This window comes from Nannobrachium achirus (genome assembly GCF_963921795.1).
Source record: "Nannobrachium achirus genome assembly, chromosome: 1".
NCBI lineage: Eukaryota > Metazoa > Chordata > Actinopteri > Myctophiformes > Myctophidae > Nannobrachium > Nannobrachium achirus.
Genome location: NC_137810.1, coordinates 79666898 through 79692991, shown reverse-complemented (window position 1 = coordinate 79692991; position 26094 = coordinate 79666898). Strand labels below are relative to the sequence as shown.

The 26094-nt window shown below is 42.9% G+C and overlaps 1 protein-coding gene across 1 annotated transcript in view; it reads right to left on the bottom strand.

Annotated features, from left to right (window-relative positions):
• The window catches only part of szt2 (SZT2 subunit of KICSTOR complex), a 181862-nt gene that overhangs the window by 32372 nt on the left and 123396 nt on the right, over positions 1-26094 (bottom strand). Inside the window, 10 exon segments of the mRNA XM_080734234.1 lie at positions 1340-1554; positions 4238-4363; positions 6326-6405; positions 7000-7273; positions 16872-17054; positions 18440-18558; positions 19411-19461; positions 21832-21965; positions 22681-22813; positions 25551-25648. Of these exon segments, the coding sequence (XP_080590360.1) occupies positions 1340-1554; positions 4238-4363; positions 6326-6405; positions 7000-7273; positions 16872-17054; positions 18440-18558; positions 19411-19461; positions 21832-21965; positions 22681-22813; positions 25551-25648 (1413 nt within the window).

The following is a 26094-nucleotide window of genomic DNA, read 5'->3' as shown; positions in this document are numbered from 1 at the left end:
TCTGTCTGTCTGTCACACCTCACACGTCACACTATTGCCCTGCTCATATCTCCGCAACCGTTGCCCCGATCCATGCCAAATTTTGCACACATGCTCCTTGGCTGCCAAACTACAACCTCCAAGGACCCCCGGAGCTCCAGGGACCCCCAGGTCCCTGGGGGACCCCCAGATGTAAAAAAAAAAACAAATGTGCAAAAATGACCAAATGACCACTCCAACATGGCTGCTCACGGGGAATTCCCGGTGACCACCGACTCCTGGTGCTCCAGAACGGATGCCAAAGTGGCGGCGCCCCCAGTGGAGGACCCCCTCCACTGCAGCTCACATAGAATGCCGTAACTCGGGCTAGGAGCGTCCAGGAGAGCCGGGGCCGGTACCTATTCGTCCGCCAAGGCAACGCGGAGACCCCACCCCTCATTTCTCACATGGCCCTCTTCTAGCGCCACCATGAGGCCGATTCTTGCAAAACACATTTTTGGACACTGCTCCTACAGATTTTTCCCTAAAATCACGCACATCGGCACACAGTATGTCTACACATTGCCCACACAACTAGGAACCAATGGCAGTTACAGCCCTCTTTGTGTGTACATGTGACCTACGGTCGCTTATCTCCCGATTAGGGAGTCTTACTGGTTATACACAGTCGACAAACATTTTTCGTCACAGTTTTAGTCGACGAAATCAACACTGGGCCTTACTCCAAAAATGATGAAATCCCAGGCGTGTGACGCGTGACTCTAACACAGGGGTTTTCAAAGTGGGTGACGGGGCACCCTGGGGTGCCGTGACGGCAGTCCAGGGGTGCCGCGAGATCATTTGATAATATTTGGAATTTATTTGGACACTTGAAAAAATATTTAGTATCATTTTAAACTTGAAGTACAAAGTTATTTTCAGTCAGTTCTAACCAAAATGGCTGTTTTCTCAACGTTTTCCTCGCAACATAATCACTAAAATATCGTCACTGCTGGGCATAAACCTTGTATCTCCAAGTTTCAAATTTATACGTCTTTTGGTAACGCAAAGCCCTGCTTCATCATACAAGACCGTCGCACAAAACTAGTGAAAACAGCCGATCTACAAGCACACAACGCCTCGCGATGCGAGGCGTTGTGTGCTTGTAGATCAGCTGTTTTCACTAGTTTAGTACATTTTATATTTGATAAATACAAAACAAACGGTTTAGGACATACAAGGTTTCCACCCGACAATGACGATATGCTATAAATATAAGGCGATGGGAGTGAAAATTATAATGTAGGGGTGCCTCGGATTAAAAAAATATTCATGGGGTGCCCTGAGACCAAAAAGTTTGGGAAGCCCTGCTCCAACGTACTTGCGTGTGGGAGAGGCGGGGCGGACCTGCACCAGGATGAAGCCCATGCTCTGCAGGTACTGGACGTACTGCTGCAGGAAGGTGTTGGACAGCTCCAGCAGCCAGGCCTCCTCCTTCATGCGCCCGCCGCCCGGCTGCAGCGTCTCCAGGGAGTCCGTGCTGTAGCTGCGGTCGCGGCTGCCCGACGCCATGCTGTCGCTGGAGCGGTGGCGCTTCTGTTCCGGCGGGCGGGAATAATAATAATAATAAAACTTTATTTGTATAGCACGTTTCATGACATGAAATGCAGCCCAAAGTGCTTTACAGAGCAGAACATGAGGCACAAGTGCTTAACAGAAAAAAATACACATGAATGCAATAAAGCAGAAAAATAAATATAAAAACATAAAACATTGAAGAACAATTTCAGAACAGTGTGGACGTCAATAGCATCAAAAGGAATTAAACATTTGCTGAGAGTAAAGAAATAGGTCTTGAGCTGTGCTTTAAAGCTATCCACAGAGGCTGCCTGTCTTAGGTGTAGTGGGAGTTTATTCCAAGCTGTCGGTCCGTAGAAGCAGAAAGCTGCTTCACCATATTTTTATGTCATTGTAGGCACATCAAGTAGGTCCAAGTAGTAACGGCTGCAGCCTGCGGGAAGGCGTCTGCGAGTCTGCAGACCTGGCGTCTGCGAGTCTGCAGACCTGTTTGCAGACCCAGCACTGCAGACCCAGGTCAACCTCTCTACTGCTCCCAGTGGCAGCCAGGCGGAGCCGCTCGATTGTCCACGACATTGCAAGCGGCGCGAAGGCCAGCGGACCTTGGTCCTGCTCTTCGCCCCCGAGCGCCGCAGGCGCGAGTGGCCGCGAAGAGCGGGCCAGGGCCGCGCGGCCGGCGGAGCGCCGCGCGAGTTACGAAGCCGTGGTGAATGCAATCGTTCTATTTATGCCCAGGCCGTAAGGCCTGGGCAAGCCCACGATAAACATCAGCATTGATGGCTGAATGGATAGCGTCGCCGACTTGAGTGCCAGAGATCACTAGATCGAATCTCACCGTCGCCCCACGACGCCCTGTCCAAGTCACTAAGTAGTATGGGGTCTGCACCGGGTCTGCAGACGCGGGTCTGCAGGTCTGCAGACCCGGGTGCGGTGCAGACTTCCCGCAGGCTGCAGCGGTTAGCTTCTCACTAGAAGACCTGAGTGGGCGGTTTGGAACGTATCTATGCAGGCAGTCATAGTCTTTTTAATAAAATGTCATTTAGTTTTAGTCATAATTTAGTCACCTGAAAGATTTTAGTTTTAGTCTAGTTTTAGTTAACTGAATATCATCAAGATGTTAGGCGACTAAATCTACAGTTGATTTAGTCGACTAAAATGTATTTTGGCAAGCCTAAAAAGGTTTGAGACAACTCATTCTTATGACTTCCTATCTAGCCAAGCTTTATAAACTATATATTTTTTAAAGAGAGAGAGAGAGAGAGAGAGAAAAAAAAGTAACTAGTGACTTTGATATTCGAATATTCAAATATTTGGTGAATGCCCTAGTGTAGTTATAGGGGGCTAAATAAGTCGCTCTGCCCGAACCCATGTAAACACGGGAACATGACGGCCGGGGCTTGGTCTCCACGACAATGCGTGAGCTACGATGGGCTAAAATCGCTTCGGGAAACTCGGCCAATGTCTGTTATGTACACTTTTGTTTGGCACTGCATTGTTAAGCTGTGCTTTGAGTATTGCTATTTGTGTGTGGTGTGAGGTGAAATTCATTGAATGTTTCTTGGACACTTTATGTAGGCTATATATTGTTCTTTTAATGTGAGAGTTCTTTGCCTCCACGACGCTTTGTTAGCTTGCAGATCGCAGAAACTTGCGGGGGTGGACAAAAAGCTCTCGGTCACGTCTCGGGTTCGGTCTGAAAAAAAATCTGCCTGATCCCAGCTCTGTGCACAGTGTGCAGGCCCGCGGGAAGTCATTTACAGCAAGTCTCCCAAGAATCGCATTTCATCAGTGGATGGAAACAGCCTAAATTAGCTTTTTCTTTTTTCGAATTTATGACCTATTTTCTTTGGGTATCCCACGATTCGATTCAGAATCGATTCTTGGGGTCACGATTCACGATTTTCTTTCGATTCTTTCAAATCCAAACGATTCGAATTCAGAAACGATTATTTTCCAAATTTAAAAACAATTTTTTTTTTTCTTAAATTTTTATCCCACGATTTTTGTAACCCATTTTTTCACCCGGTGCCAATTGCCTAAGCTGTGATCCTGGGCTCTACTCTCCCTCTGCCAACCTGGGGAGGGCCCCGAACTGAGCTCATGCTTCCTTCAATGCATGAGGAGTGAGCAGGCCGCTTCTTATCACCTGACAGGGGGAGCTTCCCCGGTTGGACGTAGCGCGTGGAAGGAACACGTTATTCCAACCAGTTCCATTCCCCTCCATCAGGCGCCCCGGCTGGCCAGGGGGAGGCTTTATAGAGACCAGGACCAGATTAAAAACAATTCTTGATTCAAAACGATTCTCTATTCCATTCATATATCAGGATCTACTCCAGTCTGCTGGCATGAAAGCAGAGTATATTTACGTAGCTTTTATAATTGTAACGTTTTTATCAACTTACAAAGGTAAAATGCTTGCACACATTCTTTTAACTTGTGAAAAAACAACATAATATCTAATAAATTATCGTAATAAAAAAAATCATAAAATAAAATCATGAAATAAAATCATAAAAATCATACTATCTAATAAATAATATCTAATAAAAAACGTTTTTTTTGGAAAATGAGAATCGATTCTGAATCTTACCATGTTAGAAACACGATTCGAATTCAAATAGATTTTTTCCTGCACCGCTACTATTTTGGAATAAGCCCTATGGAAACGTAACCAGTGTAATTTAAATAGCCAAGGGTTTACCTTCACAGGAGGCTGGGGGACCTGCTCCTCTTGGATCTGCTTGCGGAAGACCGGGTCAAAGAGCAGCGGCGTGGCACAGTAATGAACCAACCTGGATGAATGCTTCAGTGTCTCCAAGTCTGTCACCTGAGGAACAACGCCATCTACAGGTCAACTCATTTCTTCCCAAAGACAGAGAGGCCTGCCTCTCTGTCTGCAGCAACTACTTCTTGCCAAGATCTACACTCGGATTTGTGAAATACATGGGATTGTACTGCTGTCTAAACAGGGCCGCAGAGACTAGTGCTGATAATGATGGTAATGTCACCCTTTGTAATATTGTGATTATAAAACCGTTTTGGAAACTTCAGGGAATGAAAAAAAAAAAAAAAAATCACACTTGTGTGAACTGAGCGGTGGAGGCTGCGTGTGTGTGTGTGTGTGTGTGTGTGTGTGTGTGTGCGTGCGTGCGTGTGTGTATTTGTGTGTGTGAATGTGAGTGTGAGTGTGCCTAGCTGGCCTGAACAACAGCGCCCCTCCCTTAACATGTGTGGTCAGAAAAGGTATAGCAGCCAGGCTACATACACCACAGGCTACATACAGACAGACAGACAGACAGACACACACACACAGATACACACACGGCCACGCTATGGAGACGGTGTGACCACCGCTCAAAAAAAAAAACAGAAAATCCATGATTCCATTTGCTGAATCCCTAGGGGAATTGTTGACAGCTGCTGAAAGTTTGGGTCTCATTCACTTACTATACACTATACTTACTATAAAAGGAAACCCCCAGAAATCTGCTTTAAGTAATGTGAGGGGTCAAACTATTATTATTATTGTGTGTGCAAGCATTTGTTTTGCATGAAAAAACATTCCTTGGGCTAAAAAAAACGGCCCCCACAAAACTGTGCAAAGTGATGACTCATCAAAAAAAACATAGTTTTGGGGGGCCGTTTTTAACCCAAGGAATATATATATTTCTTTGTGCAAATCAAATGCTTGCAATGGAGTAGTTTTTTCCTTTATAGTATAGTGTATAGTAAGTGAATGAGACCCACATTTTCAGCAGCTGTCAAAAATTCCCCCATGGATTTTGCAAATTGAATCATGGATTTTCTGTTTTTTTTTATTTTTTATATATATTCTGAAGTTTCCAAAAATGTATAGTTTTCCTAATCCCCCGAAAATTTGAAAGGACCTTCATGTTTGGAGATATTGAACTGGACATCTGTTGTTCTGGAAATACATGCTGTCTGAGACGGACAGAGACGACTAGTCCCGTTTACTCAGCCACTCCTGACCCATAGAGACATGTGCCAGAAAACTATTCCTAAGCTGAAGTGTGAAGACAAATCATGAGCAGTCCACCACTGGCATGCGGGTACAGACACTGCACTATTAGTTAAACAGTCAATTTCATTAGCACATTCCAATCAATTGGACAAAAAGGAATACGATTTTGAGTGTTTATTATATCTCTGCTGTCGGGCCGAAACCTCCTAACTCCAAAATGTTCATTTTCGGGAAAATGAGCTCAAGTGGAGTTAGGAGGTTTTGACCGAAGGGCTTTTTACTACTATTCATTGGTTCAATATTATTTTAACCAGCACAGACATAAAGGGTGTTCAATAGCACATATTTATGCTAAAAAATCTAAAACCTAAAAAAAAAAATGTTAAGCGGGTGGAGTTAGCTGATTTGGCAGAACGTGTGGAGTTAGGTTTTGTCCCAAGCACTTTTTACTACTTTCCATTGGTTCAATTTTATTTTAACCAACACTCAGATGTAAAGGGTGTTCAATAGCCCTGATTTATGCTAAAACCCAAAAACATAAGAGATTTTGGCCGACGGTGGTTTTAGTGACGATGCTTTTTACTTCCTTTGGATTCGAAGTTTCGAACCCACAACCTCTGCAGTGGTGGACGAGCAATTATAACGTATGGGCGTGTCGATAAAACGTATGGGCATTCCATGTGTTAAACTTTGACTGCAGTCCTCCCCAAACATGGTTGTCGTAACTGTGCTCTATCTTGACGACACTGCAATGTTCATTCATCTTTTAAGAATGAATGAATGAATGAATGAATGCTGGCCACTTACTGAGATGGGCATGTTGGACTGAGCAGACCTCTGTTGCCACGTGACAAACAGATTCTCAATCTTCATCTGCTTCTCCATTTCTGTATATGCACGCACGCACACACGCACTCACACACACACACACACACACACACACACACACACACACACACACACACACACACACACACACATGGAACATCAGCAAAATCCTATAAAAGGTTTCACAAAAATATATGTTTTTCAGAAAAGCATTAGTATTCTAGAACAGTGGTTCTCAACCCCCAGGGGGGGTCCCCAAATTATTATTTTGGGGGGTCCCCAGATGATCAACTTAACGTGCAACATTGTTTTCTCAATTAACAGTAAACAAACCAACATCAAGTTTAAGTGTATAGAGGGTATCTGCACATTTCTAAAGTGACAATTGAAGGGCTTTTTAATACCTCTAAAATGTCAAATTAAACATTGTTCAAAATGGCAAATATTAGAGGCAGAAATTGTGAAAATAGCCTTGCGTTGAGCATGTAGATCTGCTATTTTCACAATAGAACCGTGTTAGACAAAATGCAATGCCTTGACTCTTAGAGCTTGTCAGGGTGGGGGGTCCCCAGTTCAGTTCAAATATGATTATTTTGTGGGTCGCGGCCTGAAAAGGTTGAGAACCACCGCTCTTAGAAGACACCGCGTCTGACCTCTCCTCTCGGCCGCTTTGACCTCCAGCAGCTGGGCCCCGTGCCAGGCCACGGCGTCCTGGGCGGCGTCGGGGGCCCCACTGGGGGGCCGCAGGCCCCCCGCCACCTCCCGGAGGGCCTCGTCGAAGGGCAGCAGCTCGGAGGGGAAGTGCAGCGGGGCCAGGCTGCGGGCCGGGCCGCCCAGACGGCCCTGGTCCTTGTTGGGCGCGGGGGGAACGGGGCTGCGCAGCAGCGCGTCCGGCTCTATGGAGGGGCTGAAGAACGGGTTGGGCTCCTGCAGAGAGGAAACACACCTTTTAACACACGGGTGACTAACAGGTCATTTTGACCGATGTTGAGATCGCAAAGTGCAATAACTCTCCCCGTGAAGGTCTAAGACATTTCCCCTTCCACGACTTTTCCTAAATACTCATATGTTCTCGTTTTTTCCCTCTTCTGAAATGAAACAATATACCATTATCCCACTCTGACTGTTAGTTATCATAATATACCATTATCCCACTCTGACTGTTAGTTATCATAATATACCATTATCCCACTCTGACTGTTAGTTATCATAATATACCATTATCCCACTCTGACTGTTAGTTATCATAATATACCATTATCCCACTCTGACTGTTAGTTATCATAATATACCATTATCCCACTCTGACTGTTAGTTATCATAATATACCATTATCCCACTCTGACTGTTAGTTATCATAATATACCATTATCCCACTCTGACTGTTAGTTATCATAATATACCATTATCCCACTCTGACTGTTAGTTATCATAATATACCATTATCCCACTCTGACTGTTAGTTATCATAATATACCAGTATACCACTCTGACTGTTAGTTATCATAATATACCAGTATACCACTCTGACTGTTAGTTATCATAATATACCAGTATACCACTCTGACTGTTAGTTATCATAATATACCAGTATACCACTCTGACTGTTAGTTATCATAATATACCAGTATACCACTCTGACTGTTAGTTATCATAATATACCATTATCCCACTCTGACTGTTAGTTATCATAATATACCATTATCCCACTCTGACTGTTAGTTATCATAATATACCATTATCCCACTCTGACTGTTAGTTATCATAATATACCATTATCCCACTCTGACTGTTAGTTATCATAATATACCATTATCCCACTCTGACTGTTAGTTATCATAATATACCATTATCCCACTCTGACTGTTAGTTATCATAATATACCATTATCCCACTCTGACTGTTAGTTATCATAATATACCAGTATACCACTCTGACTGTTAGTTATCATAATATACCAGTATACCACTCTGACTGTTAGTTATCATAATATACCAGTATACCACTCTGACTGTTAGTTATCATAATATACCAGTATACCACTCTGACTGTTAGTTATCATAATATACCAGTATACCACTCTGACTGTTAGTTATCATAATATACCATTATCCCACTCTGACTGTTAGTTATCATAATATACCATTATCCCACTCTGACTGTTAGTTATCATAATATACCATTATCCCACTCTGACTGTTAGTTATCATAATATACCATTATCCCACTCTGACTGTTAGTTATCATAATATACCAGTATACCACTCTGACTGTTAGTTATCATAATATACCAGTATACCACTCTGACTGTTAGTTATCATAATATACCAGTATACCACTCTGACTGTTAGTTATCATAATATACCAGTATACCACTCTGACTGTTAGTTATCATAATATACCAGTATACCACTCTGACTGTTAGTTATCATAATATACCAGTATACCACTCTGACTGTTAGTTATCATAATATACCATTATCCCACTCTGACTGTTAGTTATCATAATATACCAGTATACCACTCTGACTGTTAGTTATCATAATATACCATTATCCCACTCTGACTGTTAGTTATCATAATATACCAGTATACCACTCTGACTGTTAGTTATCATAATATACCAGTATACCACTCTGACTGTTAGTTATCATAATATACCAGTATACCACTCTGACTGTTAGTTATCATAATATACCAGTATACCACTCTGACTGTTAGTTATCATAATATACCAGTATACCACTCTGACTGTTAGTTATCATAATATACCAGTATACCACTCTGACTGTTAGTTATCATAATATACCAGTATACCACTCTGACTGTTAGTTATCATAATATACCATTATCCCACTCTGACTGTTAGTTATCATAATATACCATTATCCCACTCTGACTGTTAGTTATCATAATATACCATTATCCCACTCTGACTGTTAGTTATCGTCATAAAGACAGGTCTCACCCATTCCTCCCCCTCCCAGAAGCAAGGAGAGAATTTCACACATTCTGCACTCCCCATTTGAGAGGTCAATTGAAATGCTAATTCACATTTGGAAGACAATAGAACCCCCGCTGGCAGCAGGGGAGGAGGTGTTGCTCTCCTGGGCCAAAAGGAAGGGAATTTACCTGTCAATTTGACTGATAAATGCAGTCAGAGTGGAAGTGATTTTTTTCCAGTCACCCGAGTGTTAACAATGGGGTGCCATGTCCCCCCCCCCCCCCCCCCAAAAGCCATTTAGACCGGGTACGCATTATTGCGTATTATTATGTTATGCTTTAAAGGGATATCCCTTTTGTCATTGCATGGTCTAATCAGGCTTGTATGAACACCCTGAACATTTTTTAATTTAATTTCTTTCTGGTGACTCATACTACCCTCCTAATACATGAGCAGGCTGTGTTTTTTCCATAACGTTTTTCATTTATTTTTTACATGTTTTTATTGTACAATGTGTACATCTTTTGGTAAAGCAAAGCCCTGCTTCATCATACAAGACTGTCGCACAAAACTAGCGAAAACAGCCAATCTACAATCAATCAATCAATCAAACTTCATTTATATAGCACATTTACAAACAGTCAAGCTGAACCAAAGTGCTGTACAGGTTAAAAACAAAAACATTTCAAACAATATGGAACAAACAATTAAAAGCAACAAAATAGGGAACAATAGACAATATTGCACAACAAATAATAATAATAACAATAATAATAAAAACAGCTGAAAGAAGGACTATGCATATTTAAAACGTTTACAAGCACACAATGCCTCGCGATAACGACAATATGCTATAAATATAAGGTGCTGGGAGTGAAAATTATAATGTAGTGGTGCCTTGGATTAAAAAAAATATTTATGGGGTTCCCTGAGAAAAAAAAGTTTGGGAACCCCTGCTCTCTACCATACATGGGCAACTGGCGGCCCAGGGGCCACATGCAGCCCCCACCTTCACTTAACACCCAAGGGGCCAAACTCGTTCAGTAACGAGATAAGGCCACTAGGGGTCGCTCTGCCAAAAGGAGTTATCTTGTTCCTCAACGAGACAACAAAGGGTTAACTGTGCAGCGTGCTGCGTGCATGTTGTGTTCCCTGTGAATGACCCTAGTCCATATGTCACACCGTGGCTCGCAGAGAGAGAAGATGGCGTGACTAGGCTGCATTGATTTCCATTCTAGGCTGAAACATAAAAAGAGCTTTATCTATGAATGAGGTGCAAAGAACGCCAGGGAAGCAGAGATCTGATTGTTTTCACGGCGACACTTTACCGCGATGGTCGGCCCCGGTTTGGATTTTAGTTTTGTGAGCGTTTGTAAACAAATGGATTATCTTCCTCAATCGTCAGTGGACACTCACGTGCACACGCACAAAGCTTCCGAGGCTCTTCAAAATTAAAGCGTGAGTGAACGACAGCAGCAGCAACAGCTAGAAATGTTAGAAACCTTGGCTTCCCATGTGTTAATGCGGCCCACAGGTTAATATCAGAATATTATTGATTTCAGCTGTTACAATTCCAAACATGACCTGCTTTAATTACTTCAGTCTATAGTATCTTAATGACTAGTACTAGTCTTTTATATGTCCATTGTATTTGTATTTAAGTAAATAAAGTTAACATAACATAGTGTATGCATTTGAAATTACTGCAACTAAAAGTTTAACCTGTCAGGATTCCAATTCCAAAATAGCTAAAATAATTCAGGATTCCGAATAATTCAGGATTCCAATTACAAAATAGCAAAAATAGACGATCTACAAGCTCAGAATGTGCCACACTGCAACGCACTTTGAGCTTTTTGACTGTATACTGTATGCATTGTGGCCCTCCGGAGTGAGGGTGAACATATAGTGGCCCTCATCATCACATTTGCCCATACTGTAGGTCAAGCGCAACATTTCAAATAACTTTGGTTTAATTGACATAATTACACAGCGAGACTTTGAACATTTCCTGTCTTTGACTCGCACGACTGAAGGCCTCGTGGCCATTGTGGACGCTACAGCAGTCACTGTGGGGAACTTTTCTGTTTGTTCAACAAAGCAGCTTAAAACAGGCTGCCAGGCAGGACTGAGGGGGGATATGAGGGGGGATATGGGGGGGCTCTCTTGGGTCGGGCGGAGGGCACATGGATGCCTTTAGGGACCAATCGTTTACACTTCATCCGACAGCTTCATTCATCTGCTGTCGGCTGGAAAGTGACCGAGCACGTTTTACTAGAGTACTTGATAATATTTTTTTTACTTGGCAATTCATTGTCATGCAAATAATTGTGATTAACAATTTGACCGTGCGGCTTTTAGGCCAAATGGAAATTTGCAGATATGATAAAAACATAAAATACTTATAAATAACCCTAACCAATTGTATTACAAATAATGTATTATGAGATACATGTAATTGCGACCGTAAGGTCGCAGTTTAGTATCAAAACCTCCACCGGCCGTCCGTCGGTCGGTCGGCCGGTCGGTCACACGTCTTTGCCCTGCTCATATCTGGGCTCGTTTGTGTATTGTATGACATCACGCCACATCATCGGCTGAGGACTGTGTGATGTCATCATATCTCCATATATGGAGACATAAGTTGCTCATGCCCAAATATGGGCTGGTGAGGTCAGACTTAGTGTGATGCGTAGGTTATCTCCATATATGGAGATTCAACTTCAATGAGTAACCATGGCAAATCACACCGTACACAAATGACCCTTATATAAGACCGGCATTATCTACCGACAGCTGCTATAAGCCAACCCTGGTATATTATACTCAAAATGTGTAACATAAAAATGCTTTCTTTCGCAGGTGTTACCAATGATTGAGACCATCAGGTCGCAGTTACAATCAATACCTCTTTTGCCCCTACTCTTATCTCTGGCACTGTTGCCCCTATCCATGCCAAACTTTACACACACACTCCTTGGCTGCCAAACCACAACCCCATCATTTCTCACATGGCCTTCTTCTAGCGCCACCATCAGGCCGATTTTTTAAAACACATGTTTGGACACTGCTCCTACATTTTGCCGCCTGATTGGCTCCTAACGAAAAATAGTAGAATAAAAATCGACTTTTCGATTCAGTCACTATATCGTTAAAACCCTAATATTATTGTAAAACTCTAGTCCCAAGTTTGTATAATTGGAATATTATTACACCAGTGTTGATTTTGTCGACTAAAACTATGCCGAAAACTGTTTGTCGACTGTGCTTTTTTCACTGACGAAAACGAAATAATAACTAAATAAAAACTAAGCTGTGATGACTAAAACTAAGACTAAATATATGGATAATTTCATCAACAAAATAAAAACTAGACTAAAACGTTAGGGAGGGACTAGTGTTGAAGAGAGTCATTTTATGTTTGGTTGCTCTCAGGTGTGCTGAAAATAGCCGATCTACAAGCTCACAACGCGTCGCGCACACAACCAAGTGTAAAATCAGTCATTATGATGCCATCAAGGCCTGCCAAAATACATTTTGGCAGGCCTTGTGGATTTAGTCGCCTAAAATCGAATGATATTTAGTTGACTAAAGTTAGACTAAAACTAATGCTTTTCAGGTGACTAAATTATGACTAAACTACATTTTATTTAAAAGACTGACTAAAACTAAATCAAATTTTGCTGTCAAAAACAACACTGTATTACACAACATACACAAAACAAATTGCTTGAAATTCAAGACACCACACGCCATGCGGATGAAAAGCCAAACTCGGGTCAGAATAATGTGACTATAATAGCGGAAGCTTCAGTTGCTTAGTGCCTGGAGGATGAAGGCATGTGAGTGCGCCCGTGTGTGTGTGTATGTGTGTATGTGTGTGTGTGTGTGTGTGTGTGTGTGTGTGTGTGTGTGTGTGTGTGTGTGTGTGTGTGGGGAGTAGCAGGGCTCTGGTGGGACCAACCGGCCCGGGCGAGGGCGCCCCCTCAGGGAGGGGGGGTGGGGACCATGCGAAGGGTCCTCTCAGGACTGATGGACAGATGGAGCAGAATGTCTGCGAGGGGTCCAATGACGTTCCGCCGCTCTGCCCCTGCCTTCTGTCCTCACGCATTAGCGGGCTCGGGACATTAAGGCTCGGGCCATCGGACAAGAGAACTTAACTTATTACTTTTATCGTTGTTACGTCTTTAGAATGACCCGGACTTGTTTTGTGTTTTTGGTTGTCAGAGCGGATGGCTGATGACGGTAAAACGTCAATAGCAACGCAATACCGAAATAATGCTTTTACCAGTAAGGAGTAGTGACTGACTGACTGACCTCATGTACAAACTTCTGGATATGTACTCTTTTATGTTATCTGTGACACACGTATTTAAAGGACAACTTTGTTCTTTTTTTTTTACAAGGGCTCATATTTTAGATTAGAGAGAATTAGAGAAAAGAACATATGAGTGTTAAATGTTTTCATTTACTGCTTTCTATCACTTTAGCCATTTTAACTGTGTTTATTTATGTGTAAATGTGTCTTTTTAGACGCAACCATCCCTTTACCAAGATGCACCGCAATCCTTCATGGGCAGGTGACTTATAGTAATAAAGACATCGCCGGCTTATTGTGTCTAAAAAAATACATATTTAGCCACTTGTACGCAAGCCCCCACCCACTGAAATCAACACTGTTAAAACGTAAAAAAATCTTTTCCTTGTAGAGCTTTTTGCAGAGCGCTGCAACAAAGTTGCGTTGTCTGCACCAGGAGTGACGCACCAAATTCTGGGCCCCGGGTACAAGGATTCACTGTGGGCCCCCCATGAATGTTCTTCATAGGGGGAGGGGGTTTAATCCAATTAGACTGAGAACGCATTATTACGCATTATTTTGAGCTTTAACTATTGAAAAATAGCAGATACGTATAAGATTTTTTGAAAAACCTATGTTTCTATGTCAGCGGTGATCAAACTTTTTCATGTGAAGGACCACCAAAATGATATGTATTTGGTTACCGACCCCCATCTCAAAATATTTAGTTCCAGGGACCCCCCAGAAGCAAAATTTAGGTTACCGTACAAATTTGCTTAAAGAAATACATATATTCAAAGATTTGCACACATTTTCACGACTTTTCAAAAATAGCAGATCTACAAACCCGCAGCGCGGCAGCTGCCGCGATGTGATCTTGTATACCTGCTATTTTTCAATAGCTAATGTATAAGATGATTAAGGCCCCTCCACCTTGGGCCCTAGTAACTCAGTCCCACAGTTCTCTCCTCCGCGTCATCAGCGCCCACGCCCTAGGTGGGCTTGGCGATAGGACCTTTCTGTGTGGAGTTTGCATGTTCTCCCTGTGTCTCCTAGGGTAGATACCCTCACAAAAACATGCAGTAATCCTGGTCTCAATAATGCCTCCCCCTGGCCAGCCGGAGGGGAAAGGAACTGGTTGGAATAACGTGTTCCTTCCACGTGCTACGTCCATACCGGGGAAATCTCCACTGTCAGGTGAAAAGAAACAACTTGGGCTACTCATGCATAGAAGGAAGCATGAGGTCAGTTGTCTCCCCAGGCACGGCAGAGGGGGAGCATAGCCCAGGATTAAAAATGGGTTATAAAATCGTGGGATACAAATTATAAAAGTCATTTCATGCTTGGTTTGCACGAGCAGGTCTCGCATCAGAAAACAGCTGATCTACAAAGGCACGCGTGCAATTCAGTCCATGTAGCGGGTGTGAGTGTGTAGTGTTTGTGGGATTGTGTTGAGATACAGGGCTTGCGTGAGAGAGTGTGCTGAGTGACAGTGACAGGTGTGTGGACGCGTGTGACAGCTGTTCGCATGCCCTCTCATCGAGTGGAAAACGCACACATGCTGCGTCCGCCTCAACCACACTATACCTAAAGCTGGCCTCAATCATCTCCATGCAGGCTTGGAGGTAGGGATGGGACAATAAGCGATACTATCGTTCATTGTGATAAAAAACACTCACGATAATTTTATCGTGGAGATTTTATCGTGATATCATCCTCCGTCAAGCACTGGGGAGAGAGGGCGAGATCATTTAGCGACCTACAACCGGGTCGCGACGTGGTCGGTAGTTTTCAGCGTCCGGGTCGCTAAATCGACCGACTGGGACGGTAAAACCACCGACCGGGACGCTAAAACCACCGACCGGGACGCTAAAACCACCGACCGGGTCGCTAAATCGACCGACCGGGACGCTAAAACCACCGACCGGGTCGCTAATTCCACCGACCGGGACGCTAATTCCACCGACCGGGACGCTAATTCCACCAACCGGGTAGGTAAATCCACCGACCGGTGGTCGCTTCCACCGACCACCGGGCTACTAACCCTAACCCTAACCCTAACCCTAACCCTAACCCTAACCTCAATAACCATACCTCAGTTAGGCTAACCTGCCACGCAACCTCCCGACCGGGTCGCTAAATCACCGACCGCGTCGCTAAATCACCGACCGCGCCGCTAAAGCGAGCGACCGGGTCGCTAAAGCGAGCGACCGGGTCGCTAAAACGACCGACTGAGGCGCAAAATCTTCCGACCGGGTCACTAGATGTACCAACCGGGTCGCTAAATCTACCGACCTAAAACTGCAGGCAGGTCGGTAGATTTAGCGACCGGGTCGGTCGATTTAGCGGCGCGGTCGGTGATTTAGCGACCCGGTCGCTCGATTTAGCGACCCGGTCGCTCGATTTAGCGACCCGGTCGCTGAAAACTACCGACCACGTCGCGACCCGGTTGTAGGTCGCTAAATGATCTCGCTCCTACTGGCACTGGGATCAATATCCGGTACCACTTAAACCCTCTAATTGGTAAAACGTACTTATAATATACGTACTTGATAGTCTTTTTTTTTTCACTCTCTGCCAAGTCTCGTTGCCAAACAAATTGTCGATCTACAAGCTCACAACATGTCTTGCCAAAAAAATAGCCGATCTCCAAGCTCACAACGCGTCCTGAGCTTGGAGATCTGCCATTTTTTGGGAAATGTTCCGCCCCAGGATAATGGATGTTGGGCATATTATCGCGACAATATCGTAATAATCGCGATATCTTTGGACACAATAATCATGATATGACATTTTCATATCGTCCCATCCCTACTTGGAGCGCGGATCATCAGGTTGTCGGGAGCAAAAGTTTATCGGTTACATAAGCGATAACCGTTAAGGAAATGTGTTTAAAAATGTGCGATTTTACCCAATTTTAAAAGGGAAAACACATCAGTTTTTTCCTCATAATAAAGCTCCCTATTGTCATTACATTAAAAACAACAATACAACGAGGAAGAAGAATAGGCTATGATACAAATGTTTTCTATATTAAAGAAAGTGTTTTTTTGCAGTACAGTAGGATTGACATAATCACATCATGTCTGTAATGTAACACATCGCGACTGCAACAGCAGCAGCGCGATCACGAGCCCTATATAACAGATTAACTCCCAAGTCCCAATGTGTACTGTACACGCAAATGTAATAGTAGATTTTATAGTAAATAATTGCACTGCAGTGTGTCTGATTTAACGTTCCACTCATACAACTCAGACAACTATGCGTGCGTGCGTCCAGACCTGCTTGGAGTCCTCGTGGCTGGGCGAGTCGGAGAAGCAGCAGTGGTGAAACAGCCCCATCTTCTGGCTGAGCAGGCAGTGCACCACGTGGGCACGGGCGTTCTGCCACTGCACCAGCCGCAGCAGCTCCCTGTTCAGAGAGGCCCCCAGGTCCACCGACCAGTTGTAGCTGTACAGCGTCACCTGTGGGGGGCGCCAGAACAGCCAAGGTAGACACAGTGGTTGGAAGGCAACCAGCAGTTACATGTTTAACCCTTTCAGACCGCACCTTTCACCATTATTTTATGTTTTAACGATTAAAAGATCTGCAATTTTTTGAAAAATCTTTTAATCTTTTGCAAGTCTTTGAATATTTTGACCAAATTCCAGTGTTGGGGAAGTTAAAGTTACATGTAACTGAGTTACGTTACGTAACTAAGTTACATTTTGCTGTAACTTGCTGGTAACTGAGTTACATTCGTATTTCTGTAACTCGTCAAGTAACTGAGATACTTTTTGGGTCATTTTTGGCTCAAGTTACAAGTTACAAGAAGTTACAAGCGAAGTTATACATTTACATTTAAGTTTTGTTAAGATTGACGATCGAATGTCCTCAACAGATCATAATTTTCTTATTTTTAACTTTATATTAGGAACATAGATGTTTACTAAAGAAAATGTCAGCTTTTTTGAAATAAAACAAAACTCAGTTGAGAGGCATATTTCTTCTGGCATGTGACTTTTTTGGTAGGATATTATATTTTGTTTCACATACACCAAATGTACATTCTCAATTTAGCTTTCAAAGTAACATCCCCAACACTACCAAATCCTACAAGTGTCTTTTAGAATCGGGTTTAAAAAAAAAAAAAAAACACACACATTTACTATGTCAGTGGTTCTCAAACATTTTCATGTCAAGGACCCTTAGGCCGCCGGCGCCGAGACCCCCATCTCAAAATATTATGTATCAGGGACCCCCCCCCCCCCCCCCAGAAGCAAATAATTGACTTAAAAAAATGATAATAATAATAATAATAATCATGATTGTTCAAAAATAGCAGATCTACAAGCTTGCATTTATGCATTTGGCCACGGACCCTCATCGAAAAATGTGTTGTTCCAGGGACCCCCAGTATAGCCTATTGTTTTGTCAATTTCCCCACAAAATGGGGAAATTGCATGAGGCTTGCATGAGATTCAGAAACATGAAAACCCCCTAGTTTGACCCCTCACATGTGCTACTTTTTTTTTACTTGTTTTCCTGTATAGTACATTCAATGGGATCCCAACCTTTTTTATATCGCATTGCTTTTGAGTGGCTAACTTGCTTTTTGGAGAAAAAAAAAGAAAAGAAAAAAAAGTAGGTCCAGAAGAAATGTGTGCAACATATGCGGTGCTTGTATCACAAAGTGAACGAGCTAGTAGCAAAGATTTTAGTCAGAAAGGTATGCTTTGAAAATGATATATTCAAAGATTTGCACACATTTTCCATGATTAAAAAAAATATAATAAATACAAAAATAATACAAAATAGCAGATTTACAAGCTTGCAGTGCTATCTACAGTATGACGGCAGTGTTCCTGACCTTTTTGTCCAGTATGGTGACCAGCACGAACCTCTGGCGTGGCGCCACCCCTCGGCACTGACCAGGAGTCATCCATTCAGCCTGCTCCAGAGCCTCGAAGCGCTGGAAGCCCTTATGAGCTGTTACCACCACACAATGACAACATACCCTTTATCAATGGACTGTTACTGCCACGGTGGGGACATGACTGTATCGTTTTAGCCATTTAAAAATGATATATATTTCAGAGGGTGGGCCATGCGTAAAAGTGGCTAAATATGTATTTATGCACCACGATCTTTCATGGGCAGCTGTGACTTGTGGCGGCTAGTAATGTTACTGTAAATAGAAATAAAGAAATTGCCGGCTTATTGTGTCTAAAAAAAGACATGTTTTGTCACTTGTACGCATGCCCCCACCCACTGAAACTAGCTAACACAATAGAAAGCAGTAAATGAAAACATTTTAACGCTCATCTTTTCATTTCTCTAATTGTAATCTAAAATATGAAGCCTTGTTGTAAAACAAAAAAAGAAAAGTTGACCTTTAAAGACTGAAGTCTACACATTGTCACTGTCTGGCCAAAACCTCTCAACTCCATTTTTGAGGTTTTCGATTTTTTATATATTTTTTAGCATAAATCATTGAACACCCTTTACAGCTGAGTGTTGGTTAAAATAATATTCAACCAATGGAAAGTAGTAAAAAAGTGCTTGGGACAAAACCTCCCAACTCCACACTTTCTGCCAAACCAGCTAACTCCACCCGATTGGCCCTCTCTTTTTTTCTTTAACATGTGCTATTGAACACCCTTTACGTCTGCGTTGGTTCAAATAATATCGAACCAATGACAAGTAGCTCATTTTCCCAAAAATGAACATTTTGGAGTTAGGACGTTCGGCCCGACAGCAGAGATATGAAAATGAATTGCAAAAATAATAACAAAGCCTCTACACACAACATTGCGGTGGCCTGGGGTGGAACAGACTTACGTGTGAACCTACTCATCAGCCCTGGGCTGTTCTCCTCATCTGAATAGTCAGCTGTTGGACAGACAGACAGACAGCAAGGCAAGAACACACATACAGAATCACACACACATACACACGCACACACACAGCTAAGAGAGAGAGTCTGGCAGAAGGCAACGTTGAGGTTATGCATTAAAAGGGTGTTGTTGAACAAACATAGAATGCAAGAATCAAAGTGCAGGGTGCCAAAAGCATTAGTAGAAATATTAAAACCAGCGCCTGCTCGCTTCCAAGGGGGTAAATTCCAACACTGAACATGTCGGCCTTCCGGCTCATGTCCTCCTCCAGTGTCAGCCCGGAATTGGTTCGCGTCCCAAACGGTGTTCATTTTGACTGCAAGTTTGGATTTGGGTTTCAGTCATAGTGGCTTTGAATAGTGGATCAGTTAATCAATCAATATGGTCATATTTTAGTCTAGTTTTAGTCAACTAAATCTAAATCACATACAGCAGGGGTCTTCAACAGGGGGTCCGGGACCCCTAGAGGGTCCCCAGAGTTACTACAGGGGGTCCTCCAAATCTTTGAGTGATAGAAACAGTTTTTCTAATTTTTGTTTTACTAACCACATGAACCCTAGCTTCCATATTCTGAGAACTTAACCAAAAATGGCAGATCTACAAGCTCACAACGCCTCGCAGCGCGAGGCGTTGTGAGCTTGTAGATCTGCTATTTTTGGTTAAGAGGTTTGGTGTAGAGGGGAAAAAGGGCACACTAAGTTCAGAGTGAAAGGTCAAGTTTATTAAGTATTGACGGTTAAATATCTGAAAACACAAATTGACATGTATCCAAAATACACTGATGATTGTGCTGTCAAACAACTATATGGAATCTATGAACAGGTTGTGGGGGTCCCTGCTTCATCTCTCTCTCAACTAAGGGGTCCTTGGCCTGAAAACGTTGAAGACCCCTGACATACAGTATTGTCAGTAGAGTCAGTATAGATATAGTGTATATTAACTAACTACTAACATAATGTCTTACAGCCAGTATAGTTATAGTGCCTTGAGCCCCTGCCCTGTTTATCCATCTGTAAAAAAGTGCCCTCTCCAGACCACGAATGCAGTTTTTACTATGGTGAAAGAAATGCAAATGCCCCCTCTTTCCATGTCATACCTGAAGGAAGCATTCAAGAGAATTGCCTTGTCCCAAGCTCACAACACGCCACAAGGCGACACGTTGTGAGCTTGGAGGTCGGCTATGTTCGATGTTTTCACCACAAGGCCCTTTTAGAAATGTCAGCCCCTGCCTCTCTAACATTCTCTGCACGTCCCTGCAATGTGTCCATAATAGTGTAGGCATAGTTCATAGCGTCTTATAGTCAGTATAGATATAGTGCAGAGGGTCTTATAGAGCAGTGGTTCCCAAACCGTTTCAGGTCGAAACCCAAAAGAGAGATTAGACATTTGCCTGGTACTAGTGAAAATAGAAGATCTAAAAAGCGCACAACATGTTAAGAGCTTGTAGATCGGCTATTTTCACTACTTCTTAATTATTATTGAATTTCAATTTCTGGAAAATGAGTTTGTTTGCTTGTTTTAAAATGTGAAATGTGTGTGTATTTTAATTTATTTTTAAATGGAGCACAAACAAATATATATATTTTTACTTGGGTCGTGACACATCCAAATTGGTCCGTGACCCACAATTGGGTCCCGACCCACTGCTTGGGAAACAGTGTTCTAGACAGTATGAAGATAGAGTATGTTGTTTAATAGACAGCAGACAACACAAGCTGTGTGAGTGAGTACGACCAGATGGAAAGGGTCCAAATGGACCCTTTGGGGTCAGGGGTGTCGCACCAAATTCTGGGCCCTGGGTACAACGTTGCACTGTGGGCCCTCCCATGAAAGTTCTTCATAGGGGGAGGGGGTTTAACCCATTTAAACTGGGAATGTATTATTTTGCTTTAACTATTGAAAAATAGTAGATATACAAGCTCACAGCTGCGAGCTTGTAGATCTGCTATTTTTGAAAAATCGTGATTTTCTTTTTCAGTGGTGCTCAAACCTTTTCATGTGAAGGACCCCCAAAATAACATGTATTTGTCCACGGACCCCCGTCTCAAAATATTTAGTTCCAGGGACCACCCAGAAGCAAATTGAGCAAAATGTTCACTTACAAAATACATATAGGCCTATTCAAAGATTTGCACACATTTACACAACTTTTTTTACAGTAGCAGATCTACTGTACAAGCTTGCAGCGCGGCACTCGCTGCCGCACTGTGAGCTTGTATATCTGCTATTTTTCAATAGCTAAAGTATAAAATAATGAAGGCCCCTCCACCTTGGGCCCTGGTAACTCAGTCCCACTTTCCCCCCTCCCGTATGACGCCCCTGCTTGTGGTCCCCGGACATGATGTAGAGTGGCTCTGGCGGGTACCTTGCTCTGTGCTGCAGTGCCATTGGTGGAAGTTGCGTCCAATCAGAATGAAGCTCCTGCTGGTCGCCGGGGGCTGGCTGAGTTGCGGGACCAGGGCCAACGGGAGGAACAGCTCTCCTCCTGTCTGGGGACAGCTGGTGACGTCACACACGCCATGGGCAGTCAGTACACTTTACAATTTAGACATTTAGCAGCAGTCTTGGGCAACATAATACGTTACTTATTATATGCATATTGTCACTGTCTGGCCAAAACCTCTTACCTCCATTTTTGAGGTTTTAGATTTTTTTTGGCATAAATCAGGGCTATTGAACACCCTTTACATCTGTGTGTTGGTTAAAATAATATTGAACCAATGGAAAGTAGTAAAAAGTGCTTGGGACAAAACCTCCTAACTCCACACTTTCTGCCAAGCCAGCTAACTCCACCCAATTAGCCCTCTCTTTTTTCATAAATATGTGCTATTGAACACCCTTTACATCTGTGTGTTGGTTAAAATTATATTGAACCAATGAAAAGTAGTAAAAAGCCCTTCGGTCAAAACCTCCTAACTCCACTTGAGCTCATTTTCCCGAAAATGAACATTTTTGGAGTTAGGAGGTTTCAGCCCGACAGCAGAGATATACAGTACGACTTAAACCCTCCATAATTGGATAAAACTGACCTGGAAATCGCTATGATCGGTATGCCCGAAACTGAAGGTTCTGTGGTGCAAAAACTAAGTGCGATTAAAATGCGTACTTTTTTTTAATCGTGTTAGTTTTCTGTAATTAATTAATCGCAATGAATCAGTTAAAGTCCCAGCCTTAGTTGCCATACCTTAGCTTTTTCTGAACTGACGCCACTGACCTGATCCTCTGGAAGACCTTGAGGGTGGTGTCGCTGGCCAGGCCAGACACCAGGTGCACCATCTCCGTCAGGATGGAGTGCAACAGGAAGTGCGAGGCCATCTCTACCGTGCACTGCTGGATGGACGGGCACCCTGGTGGTCACACAGAGAGAAACCACACGGTTGTTTTCAGGCACGTGCACACATAGACATCCAGGTATGGGCAGAGAAGGTTAGGGGCAGGTAGGGTGACCATATTCTGAAAATCCAAAAAGAGGACACTCTACCCGGCATATATATATATATATATATATATATATATATATATATATATATATATATAGCCTATATTTTCCCCAAAAATTATTTATATTACTAGTTTACAGCTCAATTATGTTATTAGTTATGTATTCATTTTTTAGGGGGTTCCAATTGGACCCTTTACAAATCTATTAATAGGCTAGAGAGATCCACTGATACAGTATGCCTTTTGACTCCTGAATGAACGTTCAGCTTTGTAACTAAATAAAAGAGAGGTAGCCCATTATTCAAACCGCCATATCTTCTGCTTTACAAGGTTGTACAAAAGATTCTGTCAATTTAGTTAGCAGAAAAGCTCTCACCTCGCACAGACTGTCTTGTACGCTACTTTGCAGTGTTGTTATGGGTTTGAAGCAGAAGAACTTTTATTTGTAAATGCCTAAATGGACACAGAAGTGTATCAGCTTTGCTGACAGAACGCTCTGCTTCTCATTGTTGGTCACTGGCACTTTTTGTGCATTTCATCAGTGAAACAGCATTAATTGCGTTTGCAGTTCGTTCGTTTGGCTTGAGCAGCGCGAGCTGCTGCCGGCTCTGCTCTGCCTCTGATCTGAAAGCGAGACAGGCTGAGGGAGGGAGGGATCGCAGCAGAGAGTAGTATGAATAATACACGTTCCGGGGTTATGGGTGGAAACCCGCCTCTCACAGTATGTTTCCAAAAAGAACCATTGAACGTGCATTGTAAATGCCCATGCTTTAACTGTGATATGCGCGAAACCCCGGACATTTGAAGGAATTTATAAAACCCCCCCGGACAGGCCGGACAGCCCCCTAAAAGAGGACATGTCCGGGCAAAAGAGGACGTATGGTCACCCTAGGGGCAGGGGCTTTCAGAATCATGAAGAACCCCTAGTTTGACCCCTCATATGCTACTTAAAGGAGTAGTTCACCCCCAAAATGACTTTTTTTCTATTGATTACTCATGCCATGGAGAGTAGAGTTCAATAATATTTTTTAGTTTTTTGTCACATTCCTAAGACATAAATGTGATAACAATTTACCCCCATTCATTTCGGATGGTGACCCGTTTCGAAACGGGTCACCATCCGGAATCAATGGGGGTAAATTTACTCAAATCAAATTTTTGTCTTAGGAATGTGACACAAACCAAAAAATATTATTGAACTCTACTCTCCATGGCATGAGTAATCAATGGAAAAAAAGTCTTTTTGGGGGTGAACTACTCCTTTAAAGCAGATGATTTTTTTTCTTCCTGTATAGTAAAGTTAATAGGACACCAACTCTAGCGGCTGATAACACCAATTTAGCTGTGTCTCAGAAAGGGTTATCATACCAAAATATTATCTACAGATATAGAGCTTTTCAAAAATGCTTGGTAACCTTTGCCACCTTTCGGATACCGACATCTCGTATGGCCCATGGACTATATGCTTTAATTATTGAAAATTGGGCGAGCTTGTAGATCTGCTATTTTTGAAAAATGTTGAAAGTTTGAATGTTGACCCGATTCTATAAGTGTCTATTGAATCCTGTCTTTTTTGAAAAACCTATGTTTCTGTCAGCAATCTGGCCAGCCATCGTCAAAGCAAAGGTCCTTTTCACTTAACCCTTTTAGTGCCTATCCTGAACTAGTTCGGGATATTCGGGATCAAAAACAATTTTTTATTTGCTATTTTACTTACCCCGAGCTGCTTGGAGCAACGTGGGTGGTCCCGGCTCGCTAGCCGCTAGCCAGCTAGCCATTCTACTCTGTCCGACGATATATTCCATTGAAAATGGTTTAAAATAAAGTTTAGACCCCCCCAATGTTCACCCAATGTTCATTGTAGGCGGCGCGACTTATTCCAGGGTGCCTATCCCGAACTAGTCCGGGATATTTAATTAAATTAATAAAATGATAAGAGGCCTTCTGAAGCCTGGCCTGATTTTTCTAGCTACTAGCCGAAAGCTAGCAACCTCCCGGCCGGCCGTTATTTGCGAACGAAATCGCCAATCTCCGCCTAATCCAATGAAAGACCACATCTTTGAAGGCTTATATCTCTGGATTGTGTCTTTAGGGAAGCGGCGCGAGGTTTATTTACGGCGAAATCGCCCAAAAATGATCTTTTAGATGACAAAATGGGAATAGCCATTCTGTTAGCATTATCATCCGGGACCTTTCCATGACGTGCATGAACGTGAGCACGTGAGGTCCTGGAAGGTGAGGTCCTGGAAGCTAAAGCGCTCGCCTATGAGAGATACCCTGGCATTCTATGGCCCCTAGAGGGCGCTGGCACTAAATGAGTTAACTGGAGCTCAGTTAGTCTGTTCTTGAGAGACTACTATGTCAGTGGTTCTCAAACTTTTTCATGTGAAGGACCCCCAAAATGATATGTATTTGGCCACGGACCCCCATTGCAAAATATTTAGTTCCAGCGACCACCCAGAAGCAACGTTTGAGTTCCAAACGTTCGCTTTGAAAATACATGCATTCAAAGATTTCCACACATGTTCACGACTTTTAAAATAAAATAGCAGATCTACAAGCTCGCTGCAAGCTTGTAGATCTGCTATTTTTCAATAGTTAAAGCATAATACAAAGGACAACTTTAGGTGTAGGAGGACTCACCGAGGTTGGCCATGAATGTGATCCAAGGCTGGCAGGTGAGCTGGTAGACTGGATGCAATGTGCCCGCATCTCCCTCCTCCAACTGAGACAACTGTTTCCTAATAAACACCAGCACAGCAAAACACACACCTGAACACCACACGGCAACGTAACAAAACACACACCTGAACACCACACGGCAACGTAACAAAACACACACCTGAACACCACACGGCAACGTAACAAAACACACACCTGAACACCACACGGCAACGTAACAAAACACACACCTGAACACCACATGGCACCGTAACAAAACACACACCTGCATAACACAGTGGTTCTCAACCTGTGGGTCGGGACCCCCAGGGGGGTCCCCAAATTATTCTGGGGGGTCCCCATATGATTAGCTTAATGTGCAACATTGTTTTCTCACTCGACAGTAAACAAGCCAACACAAGGTTTAAGTTTAAAGATGTTTATAGACATGTTAAAGTGACAATTTAAGGACTTTTTAACACCTCTAAAATGACAAATCTAAAATTGGCCAAATTGTCAAATATTA